The sequence below is a fragment of the Notamacropus eugenii genome, chromosome 3, assembly GCF_028372415.1.
Source record: "Notamacropus eugenii isolate mMacEug1 chromosome 3, mMacEug1.pri_v2, whole genome shotgun sequence".
In the NCBI taxonomy this organism is placed as follows: domain Eukaryota; kingdom Metazoa; phylum Chordata; class Mammalia; order Diprotodontia; family Macropodidae; genus Notamacropus; species Notamacropus eugenii.
In genome coordinates, this window is record NC_092874.1 from 361,466,390 (window position 1) to 361,487,155 (window position 20,766).

A 20,766-nucleotide genomic window follows, 5' to 3' on the forward strand; every position below is an offset into this window, starting at 1 on the left:
TACTCCTTGAGAAGGCAAGCAATTTGATATGGATTATACATGTGAAATCATACAAAATGTTTCTCAATAGAAAGAAAGAAAAAAGAAAAACAAACAAAATGAAATAATAAAAATGAAGTTAAAATAGCATACTTCAATCTGCACTCAGTTCATCAATTTTTTCTCTCTGGAAGTGGATAGCATTTTTCATCTTGGATCATTATCTTGATTATAGTGGCTAAGTCTTTCATAGTTGATCATCTTTACAGTATTCTTCATAGTATTGCTGTTTCTGTGGACAATGTTCTTTTGATTCTACTGATTTCGCTTAGTATGAATTCATATAAGTCTTCCCAGGTTTCTCTGAAACTGTTCTGCTTGTCATTTCTTGTAGAAAAATGGTATTCCATCACAATAACGTGATACAGCTTGTTCAGCCATTCCCCACTTTGATGGACACCGTCTCAATTTCCAGTTCTTTGCCACCACAAAAGAGCTACTATAAATAATTTTGTATAAACGGACCCTTTTCCCTTTTCTTTGATCTCTTTGGTGTACAGGCTTAATAATGGCATTGTTGGGTCAAAGGGTATACAGAGTTTGATAACCCTTTGGACATAGTTCCACATTGCTCTCCAGAATGGCTGAATCAGTCTATAACTCCACCAAGAGTGTATTAGTATCCTAATTTTTTCACATCCCTTCTGGCATTTGTCATTTTCCTTTTCTGTCATATCATCTGCAAAGAGTGATAGTTTTGTTTCCTCATTGCCTATTTTTATTTCTTCAGTTTCTTTTTCTTATTGTTATAACTCGTATTTCTGGTACAATATTGAATAAAAGTGGTGATAATGGACACCCTTACTTTACTCCTGATATCATTGGAAAGGCTTCAAGTTTATCCCCACTATAGATAATGCTTGCTCTTAGTTTTAGATATCACTCATTTTAAGAAAGGCTTCATTGATTCTAATTCTTTCTAGTGTTCTTAATAGTAATGTGTTGCAGTTTATCAAAAGCCTTTTCTGCTTACATATATTTATATGAATTTTGTGGGTTTTGTTATTGATTTGATCAATTATGCTGATAGTTTTCCTCATATTTGAACCATCCCTGCATTTCTAGCAGAAATCCTGCCTGGTCATGGTATATGCTCTTTGTGGTATATTGCTATAATCCACCTGCTAGTATCTTGTTTAAAAAATTTGCATTGATATTCATTAAGGAAATTGATCTGTAGTTTTCTTTCTCTGTTTTCTCTCCTTTATTTAGGTATCAAAACCATATTTGTGCCATAAAAGGAGTTTGATAGGACTCCTTTACCTGCTTTTTTAAGTAGTTTATATAGTATCAGAAAAAATTGTTCCTTAAATGTTTGGTAGAATTCATTTGTAAATCCATGTGGTCCTGGGTTTTTTTTTTCCTTAGGGAGCTCATTGATGGCTCATTTAATTTTTTTTCTAAGACTGGGTTATTTAAGGATTCTAATTCCTCTTCTGTTAATCTGAGCAGTTTATATTTTTGTAAATATTCATCCATTTCACTTAGATCATCAGTTTCTCTGGCATATAACTGGTAAAATAACTCCTAATACTTGCTTTATTAGTAGTGCATTCACCTTTTTCATTTTTTATACTAGTAGTTTAGTTTTCTTTTTTATCTAATCAAATTAACTGGTGGTTTATCCATGTTATTGGATTTTTACCAATAAAACCAGTTTCTATTTTTATTTATTAGTTCAATAGATTTTTATTTTAAATTTTGTTAATCTCTCCTTTGATTTTCAGAATTTCCAATTTGGTGTTTAATTGGAGAGTTTTAATTTTTATTTTTCTAACTTCCTTATTTGTATTCCTCATTCGTTGATCCGCTCTTTTTCTCTTTTACTTACATATGTATTTAGAAATATAAATTTTTCCCTAAATACTACTTTGGCTGTATCCCACAAATTTTGGTATGTTGTCTTATTGCTACCCTTTCCTTTAGTGAAATTGATTGTTCCTATGATTTGTTCTTTTACTCACTCATTCTTTAGAATTAGATTATTTAGTTTCTAACTAACTTTTAATTTTTACTTCCATGTCCCTTTATTAAATGTAATTTTAATTGCATCATGGTCTGAAAGGAGGGCATTTAATATTTATGCTTTTCTGCATGTGGTCATGAAATTGTTATGCTATAATATATGTTCAGTTTTTGTGAAGGTGCTATGTTACATTTGATTAAAAGATATATTCCTTTCTACCCTCATTTAGTTATTTCCCCCTCCCCTACCCTGAGGTCTGTTTTATCTAACATTTTCTGAGATTCTATTCATTGCCTTTACTTCCTTCTTATATATTTTGTGGTTAGATTTGTCTAGCTCTGAGAGGGAAGAGTTAAGGTACCTCACTAATATAGTTTTACTGTCTATTTATTCATGTAATTCATGTAACTTCTTTGAGAATTGTACCTTATGCCATTTGGCATGTATATGTTTAATATTAATAATACATTATTGTATGTGGTTTGGGGGGTTATTTTTTAAGCAAAATATAGTTTTCCTGCTTCTGTTTTTAAAATTAGGTCAGTTTTTGCTTTTACTTTGTCTGAGCTCATAATAGCTACCCTTGCCTTTTGTACTTCAGCTGAAAAATAGTAGATTTTGCTCCATTCCCTTATTTTAACTCTGTATGTGTCTCTCTCTTTCAAGTGTGTTTCTTGTAAATAACATAGTGTTAGATTTTCATTTCTAATCCATTCTGTCATGTGCTTCCATTTTGTGGGTGAGTTTATCCCATTCACACTGACAGTTATGATTACCAACTGTGCACTTCTTTCAATCTTCTTTTCTATTTATCCTTCTCTCTTTTTTCTTGTTCTTCTTTATAAGTCTATTTTGTTTCTGACCACTGCCTTCTTTTATCTGCCTTCCCTTTTATCAATACCCCCAACCACACCTTTCTTTTATCCTCTTCCTCTACTACTTTCCTGTTAAGATAGATTTCTCTTACCAGTTAAGTATTGTAGTGCTAATGTGATACCCACAGCAGCTGCTATGGATATGGATGTGTATTTCCAGGGTAAATTCACAAAATATAAATTCTCTTTCTCAAAGATGAAACCAAGACATTTATTCAAACACCAGAAAACCGAATCCATTATAGCAACAAAGAAAACTATACACATTGTCAATTCAGGGAGCATGACCATATCCATAACTAGGCCTCCCATCCATCAGGCTTCCCCACAAACAAGCCCCCTTAGGCAAAATCACTCCCTCTCTCACTCATGCTACCTGCTCTGCTCTGCCAGCTCTCTCTCTCTTCTCTCTCTCTCTCTCTCTCTCTCTCTCTCTCTCTCTCTCTCTCTCTCTCTCTCTCTCTCTCTCTCTCTCTGTCTCTCTCTCTCTCAGCTCTGCCTCTCACTCTCTTGCCCTGCTGCACCCTTCCTGCTGTACCCATTCAGCAAGCTCCTCTCGCCATTGGCTCCATGTGACTCAGACTATCAGGTCACATGGACCTATTAAGGGACAGGAATTCTCTTACCATTACAAGAATGTATATATTTTTTTTCTCTTTGAATCAATTTAGATGTGATTGAGGCTAAAACGTTGCCTGCGCCATTCTCCTTCTCCTCTTTAATGTAAAATCTCTTCCTTGTGTGCTTCTTTCATATGAGATAATTTTCATCATTCTTCCTTTCTCTTCTCCATTCTCCAAAGGCATCCTTCTTTCTCACCTATCCATTTTTTATTTCATTCTAACATAATCGACTCAGTCGTGAACTGTCTTTCTATGTAGAATATTTCTAAATGCCATTATTACCAGGTAATAGATACTACAAAAAACAATCTTCTAGGCCAAATTACTGTAAAAACTACTTTAGTTCTGTACTATTTTCAACACTCTCATTACTAACACTACGGGAATAGTCTTCTGTTAGAGCAATCTACTAATGAATAACTTCTCTTGTCATTATTTCTGTCACCATACCAGAATTCTCCAGTTGTTCCACAGGGTCCACACTTCAATTTCTGAATGCTCCTGAGTTTGACTGTAGTCTCAGATAAATATTGTTTCAGGTATGACCATAGTGGATGTCTCTTTAAGGTTCCCAGTGCTTTTCCCTTTGTCAGTCTGTCTCTCCTATTTTGAATTTTGTCTGTGTTGTCAGTCCAGCTGATCAGAGGTGCTAAACCAGAAACATTGGCCATGATATTTGTAGTATTACTATACTCCAGTGTACATAAGGCTTCAGTTAACCCCTAACTGCAAAGACTGAAGTTTGACTATGAAATCTTCTGTCCATAAATTTAATAGCTAATTATTTTCCCATATATCTTTACTGTTTTTTTTTTTTAATACAATGAGACCTTTTATGCTTGGTCACATATCCATTTGGAATTTAGACAAAAGGTATAAGGTAGTGATGAATTGAATTTTTTCCATACTGTTGTCCAATTCTCACAGGGGTTGACCCTTGTCTTTACTGAACACTAAGCTACTAGGTTTCTTACTTTTGTATATTTTGTGCCTAATCTGTCACACTGATAAACTTTTATATTTAAACAAGTATGATAATTTTTTGATAATTATTTCTTTGTAGTGTAGTTTGAGATCTGCCTTCTTTATGCTTACTTTTTCATTATTTTCCTTGAGATTCTTGACATTTTGTGCCTCTATGTGAATTAATTATTATTTTTTCTATGTCTGTAAAGTATTCCTCTGGAGGCTTATTTGGTGCGGTATTGATTAAGTAAATTAATTTGGGTTACATTGTCATTTTATTACATTGACCCGTTGCATCATCAAGGAATTAATATTTCTCTAATCATTTCGTTCTCTTTTAGTAGTATTATTATAGTTTTTGTATGTATCATGGTATATGACCAAGTATTTTATACATTCTCTAGTTATTTTAAATGGAATTTCTCCATCTCTCCTTGTTGGGTTTTATTGGTATTGTAAGGAACTGATGATAATTTGTGTGGATTTATGTTTTATTCTGAAACTTTACTGAAATTATTAGTTATTCCAGTTAATTTTTTAGTTGTCTCCTTAAAGTTCTTTAAGTACATCACATAATTTACAAAAGCGACCATTTAATTTCTTCATTGTGAATGCTTATTCCCTCAAATTTTGTACGTCTTATTACTATGAAATCGTACATTTCTAGTATGATGTCAAATAAAAATGTTGACAGTAAACATTGTTGCTTTACCTCTGATTTTATTGGAAAGAATTCTACTTGCTCACATAGCGTATTATGCTAGCTCTTGGTTTCAGATATACACTATTTATGTTAAAGGATAGGTCCATTTATTCCCACTTGAAATTTTTTTGTCAAAGGCTTTTTTTTTGTATCTATTGAGATAATCATATAGTTTTTTGGCATTTTGTTATTAATATGGTTAAATTAAGGTCATAATTTTATTCATATTAAAGCACCTAAATCTAAGTTATAGCACATAATAATCTTTGAAATATGTTATTTTAGTTAGTTTGATAATGTATTTTAAGTTTTTGTATCAGTGTTTCTTAGTGATGCTATCCATTGTATTTTTTTTTCTGTTTTGACTCTCCCTTTTTTATATATCAAGGCCATATTTTTCTAAAAAGGAATTTGAAAAGATCCTTTTCTTTTGTTATCTTTGCAGTTTGTATAATATTGGAATTAAATTTTATTTGAACGTTTCAGTGAATTCACTTGTGAATCCATTTGTTCCTGTTTTTTTTTTTTTTCTGTCTTGGAAGGTCTATTTAGGGCTTGTTTGATTTCTTCCTTTTAGATTAGGTTGTTTATATTCTCTGTTTCTTGTTCTGTTAATTTTTGTACTTTATATTTTTATCATAATTTCAGATAAGCTGGTTTTATGGCATATAGTGCACGAAATAGTTTCTGTGAATATTCTTTATTACTTCTTCTTGTATTTTGAATTCACCTTTTAAATATTTATTATTGACAACTTAGATTAAAAAGATGAAAGAGAGAAACTAATTCCCTAATGCTTTATCTATTTTATCCCCTCACACTGCCTCCCTCCCAAAAGCACCTAGGTTTATTCATTGGTTCAGTATTTTTTTACATGCTTTTTTTCATTTATTCCTTGATCTTCAAGATTCTGGTGTTCAATTATTTTTTAATTGTTATGATTTCACTTGGTTTTTTTTTAACTTAATGTACAGTGATCTCTTTTTGTCTAATTTCTGTCATTTAATGAAATTACCCATCCTTTCTGTGATTTGTTCTTTGATCTGCCAATTTTGAAGGATTAAGTTATTTCTTCAGTTCATTTTTAATGCTTTTTTCAGTGGCCCTTTAATATAATTTTCATTGCAAGTAGTTAGTAAAAGATGTCTTTAATATTTGCCCTTCTGCATTTTTGAGGGTTTCATGTCATCATGCATGAATGGTTTTGCAGATTGTACAGTTGAGAAATAGGCATAATTCTTTATGTTCCCATTCAGAAATAATGGGAGGTCTATCCTATTTAACTTTACTAAACTTCTATTTAGTTCTTAACTGTTTTATTTGTTGCTTAGATTTACCCAGGGCTAAAAGTGGGTACAATGAGATCCCCTTCACTATTACAGTTTTACTACCTATTTCTCCTAATTAATTTAATTTTTTTTGTTAAGAATTGCCATTTGCTGTATTTAAAATACTGAAAGTAATTTGTCTGTTATCTTTCAGCAAAATGTTGTTTCCCCATTAATCTCTTTTAATTAAAACTATTTCCTATTCTTCCTTGGCTAAATCATACTTGTAACCCCTGCTATATTTGTTTATTCGTTGTTTGTTTTTGGCTCAGCTGAAGCAAAGTAGATTTTGCTTTCATTTTAACTCTGTGCAAGTGTTTCAAATGTGTTTTCCTATAAATAACACATTGTTCCATGTGTTTTCTAATCCTTTACGCTATCCTTTTGTTTTATGGGTGAGTTAATCCCATTAATACTCACAGCTATGAATGCTAATTAAGTATTTCTTCAAATCCTAGTTTCTTACACTTTTTCTTCTCTTTATTCCTGCCCCATATTTCTTATGAATTCTTACACTTTCTTTTTTATCTTCCCTCCAATCACTATCCATTCTCCAAGCTTAGAGTTTGTTTTGCTTATGAAAAATCCCTCCTTTGATTGACTCTCCCCCTTACAGTCATTTCCTTTTCTCTCTTCCTATTCCTTAGTGTATTCCTTTAGGACTGAATGTATTCCTACACCAAACTCTGTGTGTGTGTGTGTGTGTGTGTGTGTGTGTGTGTGTGTGTGTGTGTGTATAATAATAACCTTTCTATGGTGCTTTCAGGTTTGCAAGATAGTTTATAAATATTGTTTATTTTATCTTCACCACCCTAGGAGCTAAGAGTTATTATTATTCCCATTATACAGATGAAGAAACTGAGGCAAATAGGGGTTAAGTGCCTTGCTTAGGATCACACAGCTATTAAGTATCTAAGGTCAAATTTGAACTTAGATCTCATCAACTTCCATGTATTCAGTTATAATCTCAATGCCGATGATTCTCAGATCTACTTATCCATCCCTGATCTCTCTGCTGACCTCCAATCTCACACCTCTAAATCTTTTATTAGATATCTTGAACTGGGTATCCTGTAGACATTTTGATATGTCCAAAACTGAACTCATTATCTTTCACTCCAAACCTTCCTTCTTCCTCACTTTGTGTCCCTACCACCATTGTGTCCCAATATTAGGCTCACAACGTAGGCGTGATATTCAACTTTTTATTCTCACACTTCTTGTATTCAGTTGTTATCAGGTCTTGTCAATTTTACTTTGGTAATGACACACAGTTCTTCCTCTTCTCTAACACTGCTACCATCTTGAGTGACTTAAAGAAGTCTATTCACTGAGTGGATGTATCTCACTAAAAGTGAGAATGTGATAAGACCTTAGACTGGAAGGGCCAGGGTGTCACATTGCATCCGAAATCATCTCCAGTCGTCCTGATGAATATCAGGTCACTGGACCCAGATGCCTCAGGAGAAGAAAGTGAGGCTGGTGACCTTGCACAGCCCTCCTTCACTCAAATCAAAGTCAACTGCAAGTCATGTCATCATCTTGATGTCATGGTCCTCTTTGAGAATGAAAGACAAGCACAACAACAACCACCTTGGTGTAGGGCCTCATCACCAAAATCTGAACTGCTGTAATAGCCTGCTTGTTGGTCTCCCTGCCTCAAGTCTCTCCCCACTCCAGTTCATCCTCCACTCAGCCGCCAAAGTGATCTTCCTAAAGCTCAGTTCTGATCATGTTACACCCCCCTCATTCAATAAACTCCAGTGACTCCTTATCAACTCTGTGATCATATATAAAATCCCGTTTGGAATCTGAAGCGTTTCATGACCTTCCTTTCCCTATCTTTCTAGTCTTCTTATATCTTACACACCCCCACATATTCTGTGCTACTGCCCTCTCCGTTATTCCTTACAGTGGCTTTCCCCCATGCCTCCACATTCCATCTGAAAACCTGTCTTCTACAGGAAGCCTTTTCTGATTCTCCTCAATGCTAATGCCTGTCCTATGATTATTTCCAGTTTGTCATTCATAAAGCTTTTCAATACATAACTTCTTTGCATGTTGTCTCTCCCATTAGACTGTGAGCCTCTTGAGATCAGGATCTATCATTTCTTCTTTGTATCTCTAATAGATAGTAGTGCTTGATGCACCATAGATGCTTAATACATTTTTATTGATTGACCAAAGTCTCTTAACTCCAAATCCAATACTCTGCCCATTGCACTATCTAGCTACCTTCATATATATTTGTATATGTGTGTGTTCTGCTCCCCTTTGAGCAGTTTAAATGAATGTGACATTTATGCAATGCTGACTCCTCCTACTTCATCCACATTTGTGTATACTTTTACTTGTAAACTGCAGTTATATGGGAGAAGTTCTCGCCACCCTTCCTTCTATTTTCTCTTAGTTTATCTGTTCTTACTTTAAAAAAAAAAGAATTCCTGAAACATTCTCTAGATTTTTGTATGACTGGATCAACTATTTTTGAGTGAGCAGCCTCCAAAATGGTAGTATTACCTGTAAGATCTTAATCTCTACTTAGACCATAGTGTCATCAATTTTCTCAATAATGTGTGACATATTCCTGCTAGGTGAAAAGAAAGAGAGTAGCTTTAGGCAGTACTTATATTTTGCTGAGCATGACATGTAATTATCATAGGTAGACTTTTGAAATGATGCTACAGGTATCAGGTCCCAGCAATGGACAACACAAAATGCATCTTTTGGATAGCCTTCCTGTGATGGGCAGTTAAACAGCAAGGCACACAGAAACACGTGACAATATGAAAACAGTTACCCAATACCATTGCAACTATTCTGCTTCACTATCACAAAAGTTCTACTATTTTCTTCCCTCTCTCCTCAGGCTTGATTGCTTTGCATCTATATAGCATTGACCAGTATAAGAGAAAAATATCAACAACACCTCTTTGTTCTTTCCCATTCAAGCTAACTCCCCTAGATTGGCTCTTCCCAGGACAGAGTCCACCTTCTCCCCTTCTGTCTTGCATGGGTAAATAATACTTGTTCTTCTGTTTTGCTAACATGGGAACACCAGGAATTGGCCTATCTCCAGGGGACCATGACTCACAGTAATTGCCCAAAATGGGGCCGAAATGTACCTATACAGCATGGAGAGATGGGGGAGGCTAGTCACAATGGTGTTCCTTGGTAGATTATATTCAAATGAGAACTTTTATATTTTTTTCCCCTTAGATCCCTGATGTGCAGCCATTTTCCAGTGATCTAGAAAGAGAACCAGATTCGAAGAATTATGAATTTAGGCTCCTAAGATTCCCTCTAGTCCAATCTGTGTGCCCTAAAATTTCTTCCGCAACATACTTGACAAGTGGATATCTGCTTTCCTTGAAGACCTCTAATAAAGAGAAAAATCAATACATTCCACTTTTGTGACTTTAATTATAATTTCCTGTGTATCTTCCCTGTAGCTTCCATCCATTGCTTCTAATTCTGCCCTTTTGCGGCAAGCAGAACAAATTTAGGCCTTCTTCTGCCTATCAGAACTCCTAAAGTCTTTCACCAGTCTGTGTATGGAATGTTCTCTATTCTTTTCATCATCTTGGTAGACTTCCTTTAGAGACATTTCAGCTTATCGTCTTCCTTCCTAAAAGTTTGCTTCTCACACCCGAACAGGGACTATTCCAAATATGGTCTGAGCAGGGCAGAGCTGAGCTCAGAGAAAATGTCATCTTCCTTGTTATGAATATGCTTCTTCATAGCATTCTTTTTGAGGCCACACACTGATTCATATTGAACTTTTGATCCACTAAAGGCCCCAGTTTTTAAAAAATTGTTCTTATGCCACAGTCATAATCCATCCCCAGTTGAAAACCCTCCTTTGTAACAAAGAAAAAGAGTTAAACTAAACCAACCAATACACTGATGACATCTGATGGTGTATAGCACCCTGTAATACCCTACCTCTCTTCTAAGATGAAGAAAGTATGTTTCATCATTTATTGCCCAGGTCCAAAACTGATCATTACAATAATCAACTGTTGTTGACTCATGTTTTCCCTATCCAGTGCTTATTAGGTTGATTTTTTTTTAACCTAAACTGTAGGAGAACAAATGTCATTTGTGGTTTTTTAGGAGTAGAAGGGCAAAGGATCTTGGGAAATCCTGTTTGGGCCCTTTACACTAATTTGGACGGATTTTGATGAATATTTCCTCTTTTCTCTGTAAATCTTCTCTCCATTGCCTCCCGATATGAAATATTGCAACTCTCTCTGATAGATCCCAGGCATAGGAACAAATCTGAATTCTGAAAACACTCACCAGAAAATACTCCCAAATAAACATAAAAGTACTAAATGCAGAAAAGAAATGCAAGACAATTAACATGCCAAATTTCTCTTTTCAGAGCACAATTTTGGTATTAACCTTGTATCGGCTTAAGATCTTGAGAATCTGATTTTAGTGACTGAATATGCACATTATGTAAGAGCTCCATAGCAAAATAATCTTCAAGTTCCATGAACTTGGTTACAGTGGGATTTCATCTGTAGATATTTTGATATTTTTGCTTCATACTACTTTCTATGAAAGCTACCCCAGTTTGAATACCAGTATGTTTTAAAGAGCTGTCTGTATTAGAGACAAAAAAACAAAGGCCTTTATTTTGGTAATTATAATATAAAATAGTGACTTACATGACAAAATATTACACAAACTATGAGTATGTCTACTATATAAAACAAGGATAAACTCCTCAAGGGCTGAGACAGTTCCAGTTTGCATTTGTTTGCCTAGGATTTCCATATATGCTTATTGATTGATTAAGTGGTGCTGTTCTGCCTCATTAGGAATTTCTATCTATCTAATCATCCATTCAACAATCATTTGTTAAGTAGCTAAAATTATGTATAAAGCACTTGCTAGGCATTGGGGAGATAAAGAGATGATGGAGGACATGGCCTCTGCCTTATAATATCAAAGTAGAAAAGTATTTCTGTGTTTGTTTGTAACAGGAAACTAGAATTGAATCTTTTTGTTTTCTTATTTAAGCATTGACGTCACTGAAGATGACCCACGCTGGCTGGGTGCATGGTGGATAGGCTTTCTTATTTCCTGCTTCCTGGGATGGTCTATGATTATACCTTTTTCTTGCTTTCCAAAGCATTTACCAGGTAAATGTTAAAAAAAAATTTCTTAAAATAAACTTCGTTCTTAGACTAGGTACTGATATCTAAAACTCACTTGCCTAGTATATTTGTTTTTCATTGTTACCATTGGATTTGCTGCTTTTTTCCTAGAAGGCAGAAGTATTACTCTGGAAATAATCCATTTCAATAAGCAGCTGGTTTGAAAAAATCTACACTGCATTATTCAAAAATAATCTACTTTGCGTTCATGGCATGACTCTATGGATAAAATTAAATAACATGTGCAAGTACTTTAATACACTAAACTATAATATATAATTATTTTATAATTCAAGTAAACAATATAATCTTATAACAATACATTTTATTGACTAAATAAATTTCAGTAAAATAACAGCCATCATTACCACTATTTTATATTTCAGATTAATGTACCCTTAATTTATTAGAACAAAATAAAATAGGTACCATTATCCTAAATCAGTAATCTATTTGGGGAAAAATTTCCATATAGCAGATATCTAGCAGTATATCTTTTCTGCATGATTGGTCCATAATTCCGTAAGAGGACTGAGTAGTAAATTGTTCATTTTTTTTTTTTTTTTGGCAATGTCTGACCTTATATTACTGTTCGTAAATTTTCTCATTTTGTTTAATTCCTCTGCTACAGTCGTGGATTTATTAATTTTTTCTGCCTACTGGTCATCTCTGCCTGTGTATCCCACATTTCAAATTCAACAAATCCAAAGTTTGAATTATTATTATCTTTTCCCTAAATGTATTTCTCATCTGATACTCTCTATTCCTTCTAAGGGTACCTTCCAGGTGTACTCTAGCTATAACTGTAAAGTCATGTTTGAGTCTTTCCTCTCTCTTTGACTCCTTATAACTACTCAGCTTCCAAATTTTGTCAGTTCTTTCTCTGTAACATTACTGGCATCCATCCCTATTTTTCCACTTTACAATCATTATCCTAATTCAGGCCTTCGCCATCTTTCATGTGTAGTATTGGAATAGTCTTCTTACTAGGCTTTCTACTTTCCAACTTTCATTTCTCTAATCCATTCTCCACACAACTGTCAAAATATTCTATGTAACTCTCCTACCCCATAGTTTTCTGTGGTTCCCAATTTCCTTTAAATTAAACTGCAGACTCCCCAAACTGGCATTCAAAGCCTTTCACAGTCTTGTCACAACCGGTCTTTTCAGGCATTTCACAATGTTCTCCTTTACATATTCCATGTTCCATCCAAACCACCTTAATTATCGTTCCCCAAAGACAGAACTTCATCTTGTAACTCTTTGTCCTTATCCATTTTTATGTCCTGTGTCTGTAATTCATAATCTCTTCTATCTTCCCCATTAGAATCCTTAATGACCTTTAAAATTGAGCTCAACTCTGCCTCCCACATGGTGCTTTCTTAGTGTCCTCAATTGTTTGTTCTTTCTTCTTCTTCAAATGATTTTTTAGTTTTTTTGTTTTCTATTGGTATCCTGAACACCTAGGATAATGCTTTGTACGTGAATAACTTCTTGTTAAAGTTAATCAAATGTGAGATCTTGTCATCTAAGCTATTTGGAACCTAGCAGAACAAATCGAGTACTTCTCCAACATGATGGCCTTTCAAGTGCATGAAGACAGTACCCTACGAAATCTCCCTTTTCTTGGCGAAAGACCACAATTTCTCCTAATCTTAATGTATCATGATCTTGAGGTTCTTCACTATATATAGGTTGCCCTTCACTGGATGCTTTGTAAGTTATAAGTTATCTTTGCTAAAATGTCACAGCCATAAAGAACACAATAATCTGGGTATGATCTGACTGTGGCATAGAACACCAGAATGTCAGTTCCATCATTCTTACAGCAGCCTAAGATGGTATTGACTTTTGTGGCTGCCATATCATACTTCTCATTGAAATTAGGCTTATTGTCAATTAACATTTTCTTATCATTTTCAATTAACTAGGCCTAGCCATGCTTTCCTGGTCTTGTACCTGTAGTGTTGATTTTTTTTAACTTAACCTTATTAAATTTTGTGTTACTTTATTACAACCAGGATTCTAACCTACTTATATCATTTTGGATCCAGATTCCATCATCCAACAAATTAGCTATCCCTCACAGCTTTGTGTCACCTGCACGTTTGATAAGCATATCATATATTCCTTTAGCTGAATCTTTCATTTAACTGGACCCAGATGGCTCAGGAGAAGAAAGTGAGGTTGGTGACCTTGCATAGCCCTCCCTCCCTCAAATCAAAGTCAGCTGCAAATCATGTCGTCATCTTGATGTCATAGGCCTCTGAGAATGAAAGACAAACCCAACAACAACACTTAAATGTTAAACTGCACAGGGAGAAGGAACCTTCCTGGGGGACAACAGTAAAGACCTTTATCCAAATTGATATCAGCTCTTTAATGAGTATTCTGGATCTAGTCATTCAACCATTTCTGAATATGCCAAACTATACTACTTTCTTTGGTGCCTAGGTCTCCTCTTAACAAGTTTACAGCAGCATATATGAGAGACTTTGTTAAATATATTCATCACATTTCCCTAATGTGCCAGTGTACATTCCTGGCAAGAAAGGAAAGGACGTTAAATTTTCATGATATATTCTCGATGAAGTTGTGCCAGTTCTCTGTGATCATTATCTTCTTTTCTAGACTTTTATTATCTATTCCTTACATTCTAGAATTCTTCCTAGAATGAAAACCAAGCCTATGCTTTACAGACTCTCCCTTCCTCCACCTCCATTCCTCCCTTCCCTTAAAAACAACCCGATGTTTGCTTTTTTCTAAACCCATATTGCCTCTTCCACTCTTCACAATTTTTTAAGATCTTTACCTTCAGAGCAGGTGATTTGAACTCTTTAAGAGTAGCTTTTATTACTCGCATTACTTACCTTTGATTTCAGTTCTAATTATTAGACAGTTTTGTTCTGTCTAATATCATTTTCCTTGGCAGAGGAAACAAATAAAACAAGAATTGAGTAGTTTTGTTTTCTCCTTAATAATCCCTTGATCCTGAGATAAATGAAATTTTTTTTTTATTTTCCTAAGTAGCCCATTTATTCTGGCCAAGACTGTTCTAACTTTCCTAGCACCTGGACAGTAGTCTAGCCAAATTGGTCTTGTGGTTGCTCACATGTGACACTCCCTATGTCAGCTACTTGCCTTTGTCCTGCCTGTTCATTGTACCTGGAATGTATTCCTTTGTTACTTCTCCCTCTTATAATTCATGACTTCCTTCAAAACTCTGTTCAGGTGCTACCAACCTTCGACATCAAAGTTTTCCTGATTCCAATAGCCACCTTCTATTCCCACCACTTTACCTTATGTTTCTTTTGTATGTATCCTGTATTTGTGGATATGTACATGTATGTATACATATATAATATATATTCGTACACGTGTGTGTCTGTGTGTGTGTATAGCCTCCCCTTAGATAAGCTCCTTGAGGGCAGGAACATCCCTGTTCATCAGAATAGCATTTACTTTGGCCCTCCTTGCACCTTTTGAAGTTAGAATTAATATAACAATTTCACTTAGTTTTCTCCTCCATTGATTTAAATCCTAAATGTATTCTACTCTTTTCCTTTTCTTTTTCTGAATTTTTTACTCAGTGATTTTTTTTTTTACTATGCGATGCAAATATATTTTTAACCATTTGTCACTTTTCAATAAGTGGCATCATTATCTTTCTAGAACTGAATCCCATCCATTTGTTTTTCTCACTTTCAATCAGTATTTTTATTTTCATTACTTTTTAATCATTTTTATTCTTACATGGTCATTCTGTTGGGTCCTACTCCTCTGTATTATTTTATAAAGCCTTTTCCAGTTTTCTTTGTGTTGTAATTGATGTCATCCTAGTCATCCATTACACAAATGCTCCACAATTTATTTGACTCTTTCCCTTTTGTTAGTCAATAAGGTTGCTTTTAGTCTTTTACAATTACATCTAAGGCTGCTATGAAAATCTTTGAATGACAGATGAATCTTAGACTTTTGTATGTTTACAGAGTTTATGAGTTTCTTCTATTACATGAGCATAGTCTATAAGAACAACATTTTAACTTTAAAGTTATCCATTACTAAGTACATCTCCTTTCATTGACTTTATTTTCATCAAAACTCATTTAAAATTTTTTTGTGTGTTGAGACAGCTAAGTAATACAGTGGATGGAGCATAGTACCCTTGGCAAGTTCCTTAAGCTCTCAGGGCCCCATTTTCCTCATCTGTGAAATGAATGGATTAGATTTGATAACCTCTAAGCTATTTAAATCCAACTCTAAATCTATGATTCTATAATCATCTGTAAAGTGGAGGAGGAATTGAATCCAAGGTTCCTTCCAGCTCTGAATCTTCAATCTTGTACTTGTATAAATACATTTAAAGGAAAGAAAGGAGACTGCCTGGGGGGCCACATTTCCTTAAACACCCAACACTGTCATGAACTTCCCCATATCTGAAACACATAGAGGGCATAAAGGAGTGAGGAAGAGCAAACCTGACCCTGAGCTAGTTACTTAACCTCTCTGAGTCTCAGTTTCCACATTTGTAAAATAAGAATAATAATAGTACTTATTTTATAGGATTTGTGAAGTTTAAAAAGTTTGAAAGACAATTTCTGGGTAATTTGATCATTTATTAATAATGTCAGCATGTTTATTAATAAGACAATGATCATTTGGCCATCTCTCAGACCAAAAACAATCATGGCAGTGGACTGACAGCTTATATGTCCATTGGAAGAGGGGTGGCAATTAACTCTGATTAGTTAACAATTAATGAGAAAATGAATATTAAAATGAGGGGCTGAATCTATTCAAATGAATTTTGATTATGCCATTTACTTCTAATTTACCCCCATCCTTGGGCAATCTATTCAAAGAATTTATCCCCACCCAAACCTGAGTAGAGCACAATGGCTTCCCTCTCACTCTGCCCAGGATCTGGACAAGAAAGTTGCCCCAATCCTCATTATCAGTAATACACTTTAAGAAGCTAAATTTTTAAAATCAGGACTTTAGAAAAAGGTATGTCCTTTTCTGGATCTCCCCCAAATCATTAGTTATTAATAATCATTTCTATCAGGTTGTTGTAAGAGTCAAGAAAGATAATATGCATAAAGGGCTTTGCAAACCTTATAGTTCTATATTACTTTTAGTTATTATTATTAGTTTTTATGATGTAAGTTTCCATATTACTGACTTGTTAGTGTAGAAAAATTAGACTCTGTATTAAGATTTGTTAATTCTAGAAATCATGAAGGTTGTCCAATCTATCTTTATGTCAAATTTTTTCATTTGTAGGCACCACTTTAGTACGATCTGGAAAAGTTTCTCAGGTCCATCAGGATGATAATATAACCAAATTTGAAGATGAGGAATTTGGAAAGAGTTTTAAAGATTTCCCAGCATCTCTTCTGGTAATGTAACATCTTTTGTGATAAATTCAATGAGAATATTTCATTTTTTGATACTGACTTGAATTGTGAGGCATTTAAGTTTTCATGCAACATAAAATATTAATATTATAAGAAACTTAGAGAGATCATCTTTTATAAATGTGAAAAAAAATTACAAAAAAAAAAAAGTAATACAAACAAAGCTACAAGTATTCTTTTTTTAAACCTATTAAAATTTAGGAAGAAGGGACGAGAAGATTCATTGTTTATCTTTTCCTCCTGTCCCAAAAATATGTAATGATGCACACCACCTCAGTGAACTGGCCTTCCAACTCCATGTCATAGACTAGAGGATAGGCATTTTTCAGCCTTTTAGCTTTTCATACCTTATATTATCAGACTTTTCTTTTCTAAGTATCATGGTTCTTACTGAGGAGGTCCAGCAGTGTCTTGAGGATGGATATAAAAAAGCAGCATCACCTGGAGGACCTTGTCATCTAGAGCTCTGATTCTCAATTCTTTTTTTTTTCTGGCAGCACAATATTCTTTGCCATGAGGAATCAAGACACAGTAAATATTTAAGTAGATAACCCCATAAGAGAGTTGGGCGCATCTTGCATGTACAGTTTTCAAAATGAGAAGCAAATTTTCTTGAATAATATATGAATTGAAAATGTGGCATATTTTGATGTTACTGCATACATGTAATAAACAAATTATATTTATTTTCTGATTGTTATACTTATATATGACATATGCTAAGTTCACTTTATATTAAATTATTCATGAATTTTTGTTTTCAGTAACTTCAATATTTCATGTTTTACCTTTGTGAAACACTGATCTTTAGAAAATTTTTCTTTCATTTGACTTTGTGCAAGACAGTCTCCATGACAATGGCAAAAACCTTTGGTAGGATTCATAGTGGGTGCAAGCAGACTACAGCATATTTCTATTGATGGCCTATGCACAAACCAGGGTGTGAGAAATATCATTCAGGATATGTATGATTAAGAAATGAGGAGCTAGGTTAGTTATATAGTGAGAGCAAGAGATGAATACGTGGATCACAGGTGAATTAAAGTGATGAAGTAAGGGAAATGAGATGATGTGCCTAAGCTCCTTGAGGGCACAGATGATCACTTTTTACCCCAATGCTTAGCATAGTGCCATGCATGTATTTTTTAAAGTTTGGAATGCATCAGCATGGGGAAATTCTAGTAGAGATACTCCCTTCGTTAGTGCAAATCAGTCAGTCCTTCGTAACTGATCATTTTAGAGAGTTGTTTGAGGCCAAGAGAGGTTTAAGTGATCCGTTCAGGATCCTGTTGTCTTTGTCAGAGGCAAAGTTCAGCTTTCCATGTGATCCTGCCTCTCACTTTATAGGTACTTAACAAATGTTTGCTAATTTAAATTGAAAAGTGGCTAAGCCAGAGTTAGAGCCTTAGCCTCCTAATTAGTATATCTGTTGCTTTAATTGTTAATTATTTGATGTTATTGCCATTTTCTTATTCATGAATCTCAGTTATACCTTTATGGGAAAAAATGCAAAATAAGAAATAAATATGTGCAATAAGTAGAAATAACCTGTTTATTAAAATAAATAAAAGCAATTATAAAAAAATATTCTGTTGTGCCATAAAGAACTACAGGTTGAAAATTCCTATGGAAATTTTTAATTAAGATGTGCACAACCATGTTTTTTAGTGGAAAACATGCTGTCTGCAATTCCTTCAAGATCAAAATTTAGGAATTCATACTTGTAACTTTTTGTCTATTTTACTTGTTATCTGTATATATAAGTGAAAGGATCCATGTGATTAGGGTACAAGTTCTATAGGTTTACATTTCATGGTGAAGAACTTGTTTCATTTAGAAACAAATAAGCAAACTTTTCAATAACAATAGTAATTGCTGGCATTTACATAGCACTTAAAGGTTTGCAAAGAGCAATTCTGATCTGAGCCCTCTATAAAGTTAGACTTTTGAAGAATTTATTGTTCTACCTCATAGTCAAGGCCCATATATTTGATCAAGTCTAAGAAGAGAGAAAAATGAAACTGGGATTAGACTGTTCCAAGCCAAGCAAACAAAAAATCTGCAGATACCTAATACTAATTTCTGTCCTTTCCCTGCTAAAATGGTCATTCTTAACCTAAAGTACAAGGACCCTTGAGGGTTCTGTGGATGGATATCAAAAGGTCTGTGAACTTGGATGGAAAATGTAATACTATGAGGAGTCCATATGCTTCACTAGACTGCCCAAGAGATGCATAATATGCAGAAAAAGTTTAAGAATAAAAGAACAGAATGAGAGAAAGGTAATTTTTAAAAAGATTTGATAGAGAAAAAATAAAATTAACAATAATAACTTTAAATGTGAATGTAATCACCTTTAAAATTGAATAAGGTAGCAAAATGAAAAAAGCAAAATCCAAGTAGTTTGCTATATACAAGGAACATACAAATGTGGAGGTAAGTAAGGTGTAGGGAGTCTGGAAAAGGTGAAGGGAGACAGATTTTGAAGGACTTTGAATGCCAAATAGAGAAAATTGTATTTGCTCCTGAAAACAACAGAGAGTTACTGGAGTATAGTGCAGAGGAGGGTGATATTGTCAGACAGACCTGTGCTTTAGGAGGATCTCTTTTACCCCTGAATGGAGGATAGATTGGAGTTGGGAAAGAGTTAAGGAGGAGAAATTAACCAAAAGCTAGTGTAATAATCTAGGCTTGAGGTGATGAGGGCTTGCACCAGGTTGGTGAGAGTGTCAGAGAAGAGAAGGGAGAGTATATGAGAGAGTTTATCGTGAAAAGCTTAGCAGGATTTGGCAATAAAGTAGATTGTGAGCCAAAGAAAAGTAAGGAATTGAAGTTCACATTAAAATAACTGGGAGGGTTTTGGCACCCTTGACAGTAATAGAGAAGTTTGGAAGAGGGAAAGGTTTAAGGGAAGAGATAATGAATTCAGTTTTGTCCTGGTTGAGTTTGAGATAACCAGATTTGGCCATCTTGGTTGAAGATACAAAACTGGAAGCCCAAGAAAGAGGTCAAGGTTGGATAAATTAAATCTGGCAATCATCAGCAAAGAGATGATAATTGTATCCATGGAAACTGATGAGATCACCAAGTGCAATAGTATAGAGGGAAAAGAGAAGAGGACCCAGGAAAGAACCCTGAGGGCCACCCTGAGCCCTCTATAAAGAAAGGCTTTTGAGGGCCGGAGCCAAGATGACAGAATAGAAAGATGCACATACTCTAGCTCTTCCCACACAGCCCATAAAATACCTGTAAAAAATGACTCTAAACAAATTCTAAAGCAACAGAAGCCACAAAATAACAGAGTGAAAGAGATTTCCAGCCCAAGGTAATCTGGAAGGCCAACAGGAAAGGTCTATCACATGGAACACCGAGCAGAGCACAGCCCATGGAGCCCAGCCCAGCTTTGGCCACAGGGAGCAGCAGAGAGAAGACTGGAGCAGGCCTCTAGGGTGGAATTCTCAGCAGCAAAGGTGGTTCTCAGATCCTTCTACCAACAAATGCCAAAGACACTTCAAAAGTCAGTGAAAAAAACTTTTTCTCCTAGGTGAGAAGGGAGCAGGGTCCTCCCTAGCCCCAGCCCCAGGCAATGGCAGAGGAAACAGTAGCAGCAGCAGCAGCATCCATTTTTGGAGCCCTCAGCCTAAAGCCCCTGGGGGAATTGAGCTACTGATTTGGGTCTCA

At 34.8% G+C, this 20,766-nt stretch overlaps 1 protein-coding gene across 8 annotated transcripts in view; it reads left to right on the forward strand.

The window, feature by feature from the left end:
- Window positions 1-20,766, forward strand: part of LOC140496913 (solute carrier organic anion transporter family member 4C1-like) — a 121,830-nt gene that overhangs the window by 37,451 nt on the left and 63,613 nt on the right. For all 8 annotated transcript variants that reach the window (XR_011964447.1, XM_072597328.1, XM_072597327.1 and 5 more), the window contains 2 exons: window positions 11,532-11,653; window positions 16,952-17,067. Coding sequence is in view for 7 of the 8 variants with exons in the window: in XM_072597328.1 (XP_072453429.1) it covers window positions 11,532-11,653; window positions 16,952-17,067 (238 nt within the window). In the remaining variant the exon portion in view is untranslated. The remainder of the gene's footprint in view (window positions 1-11,531; window positions 11,654-16,951; window positions 17,068-20,766) is intronic.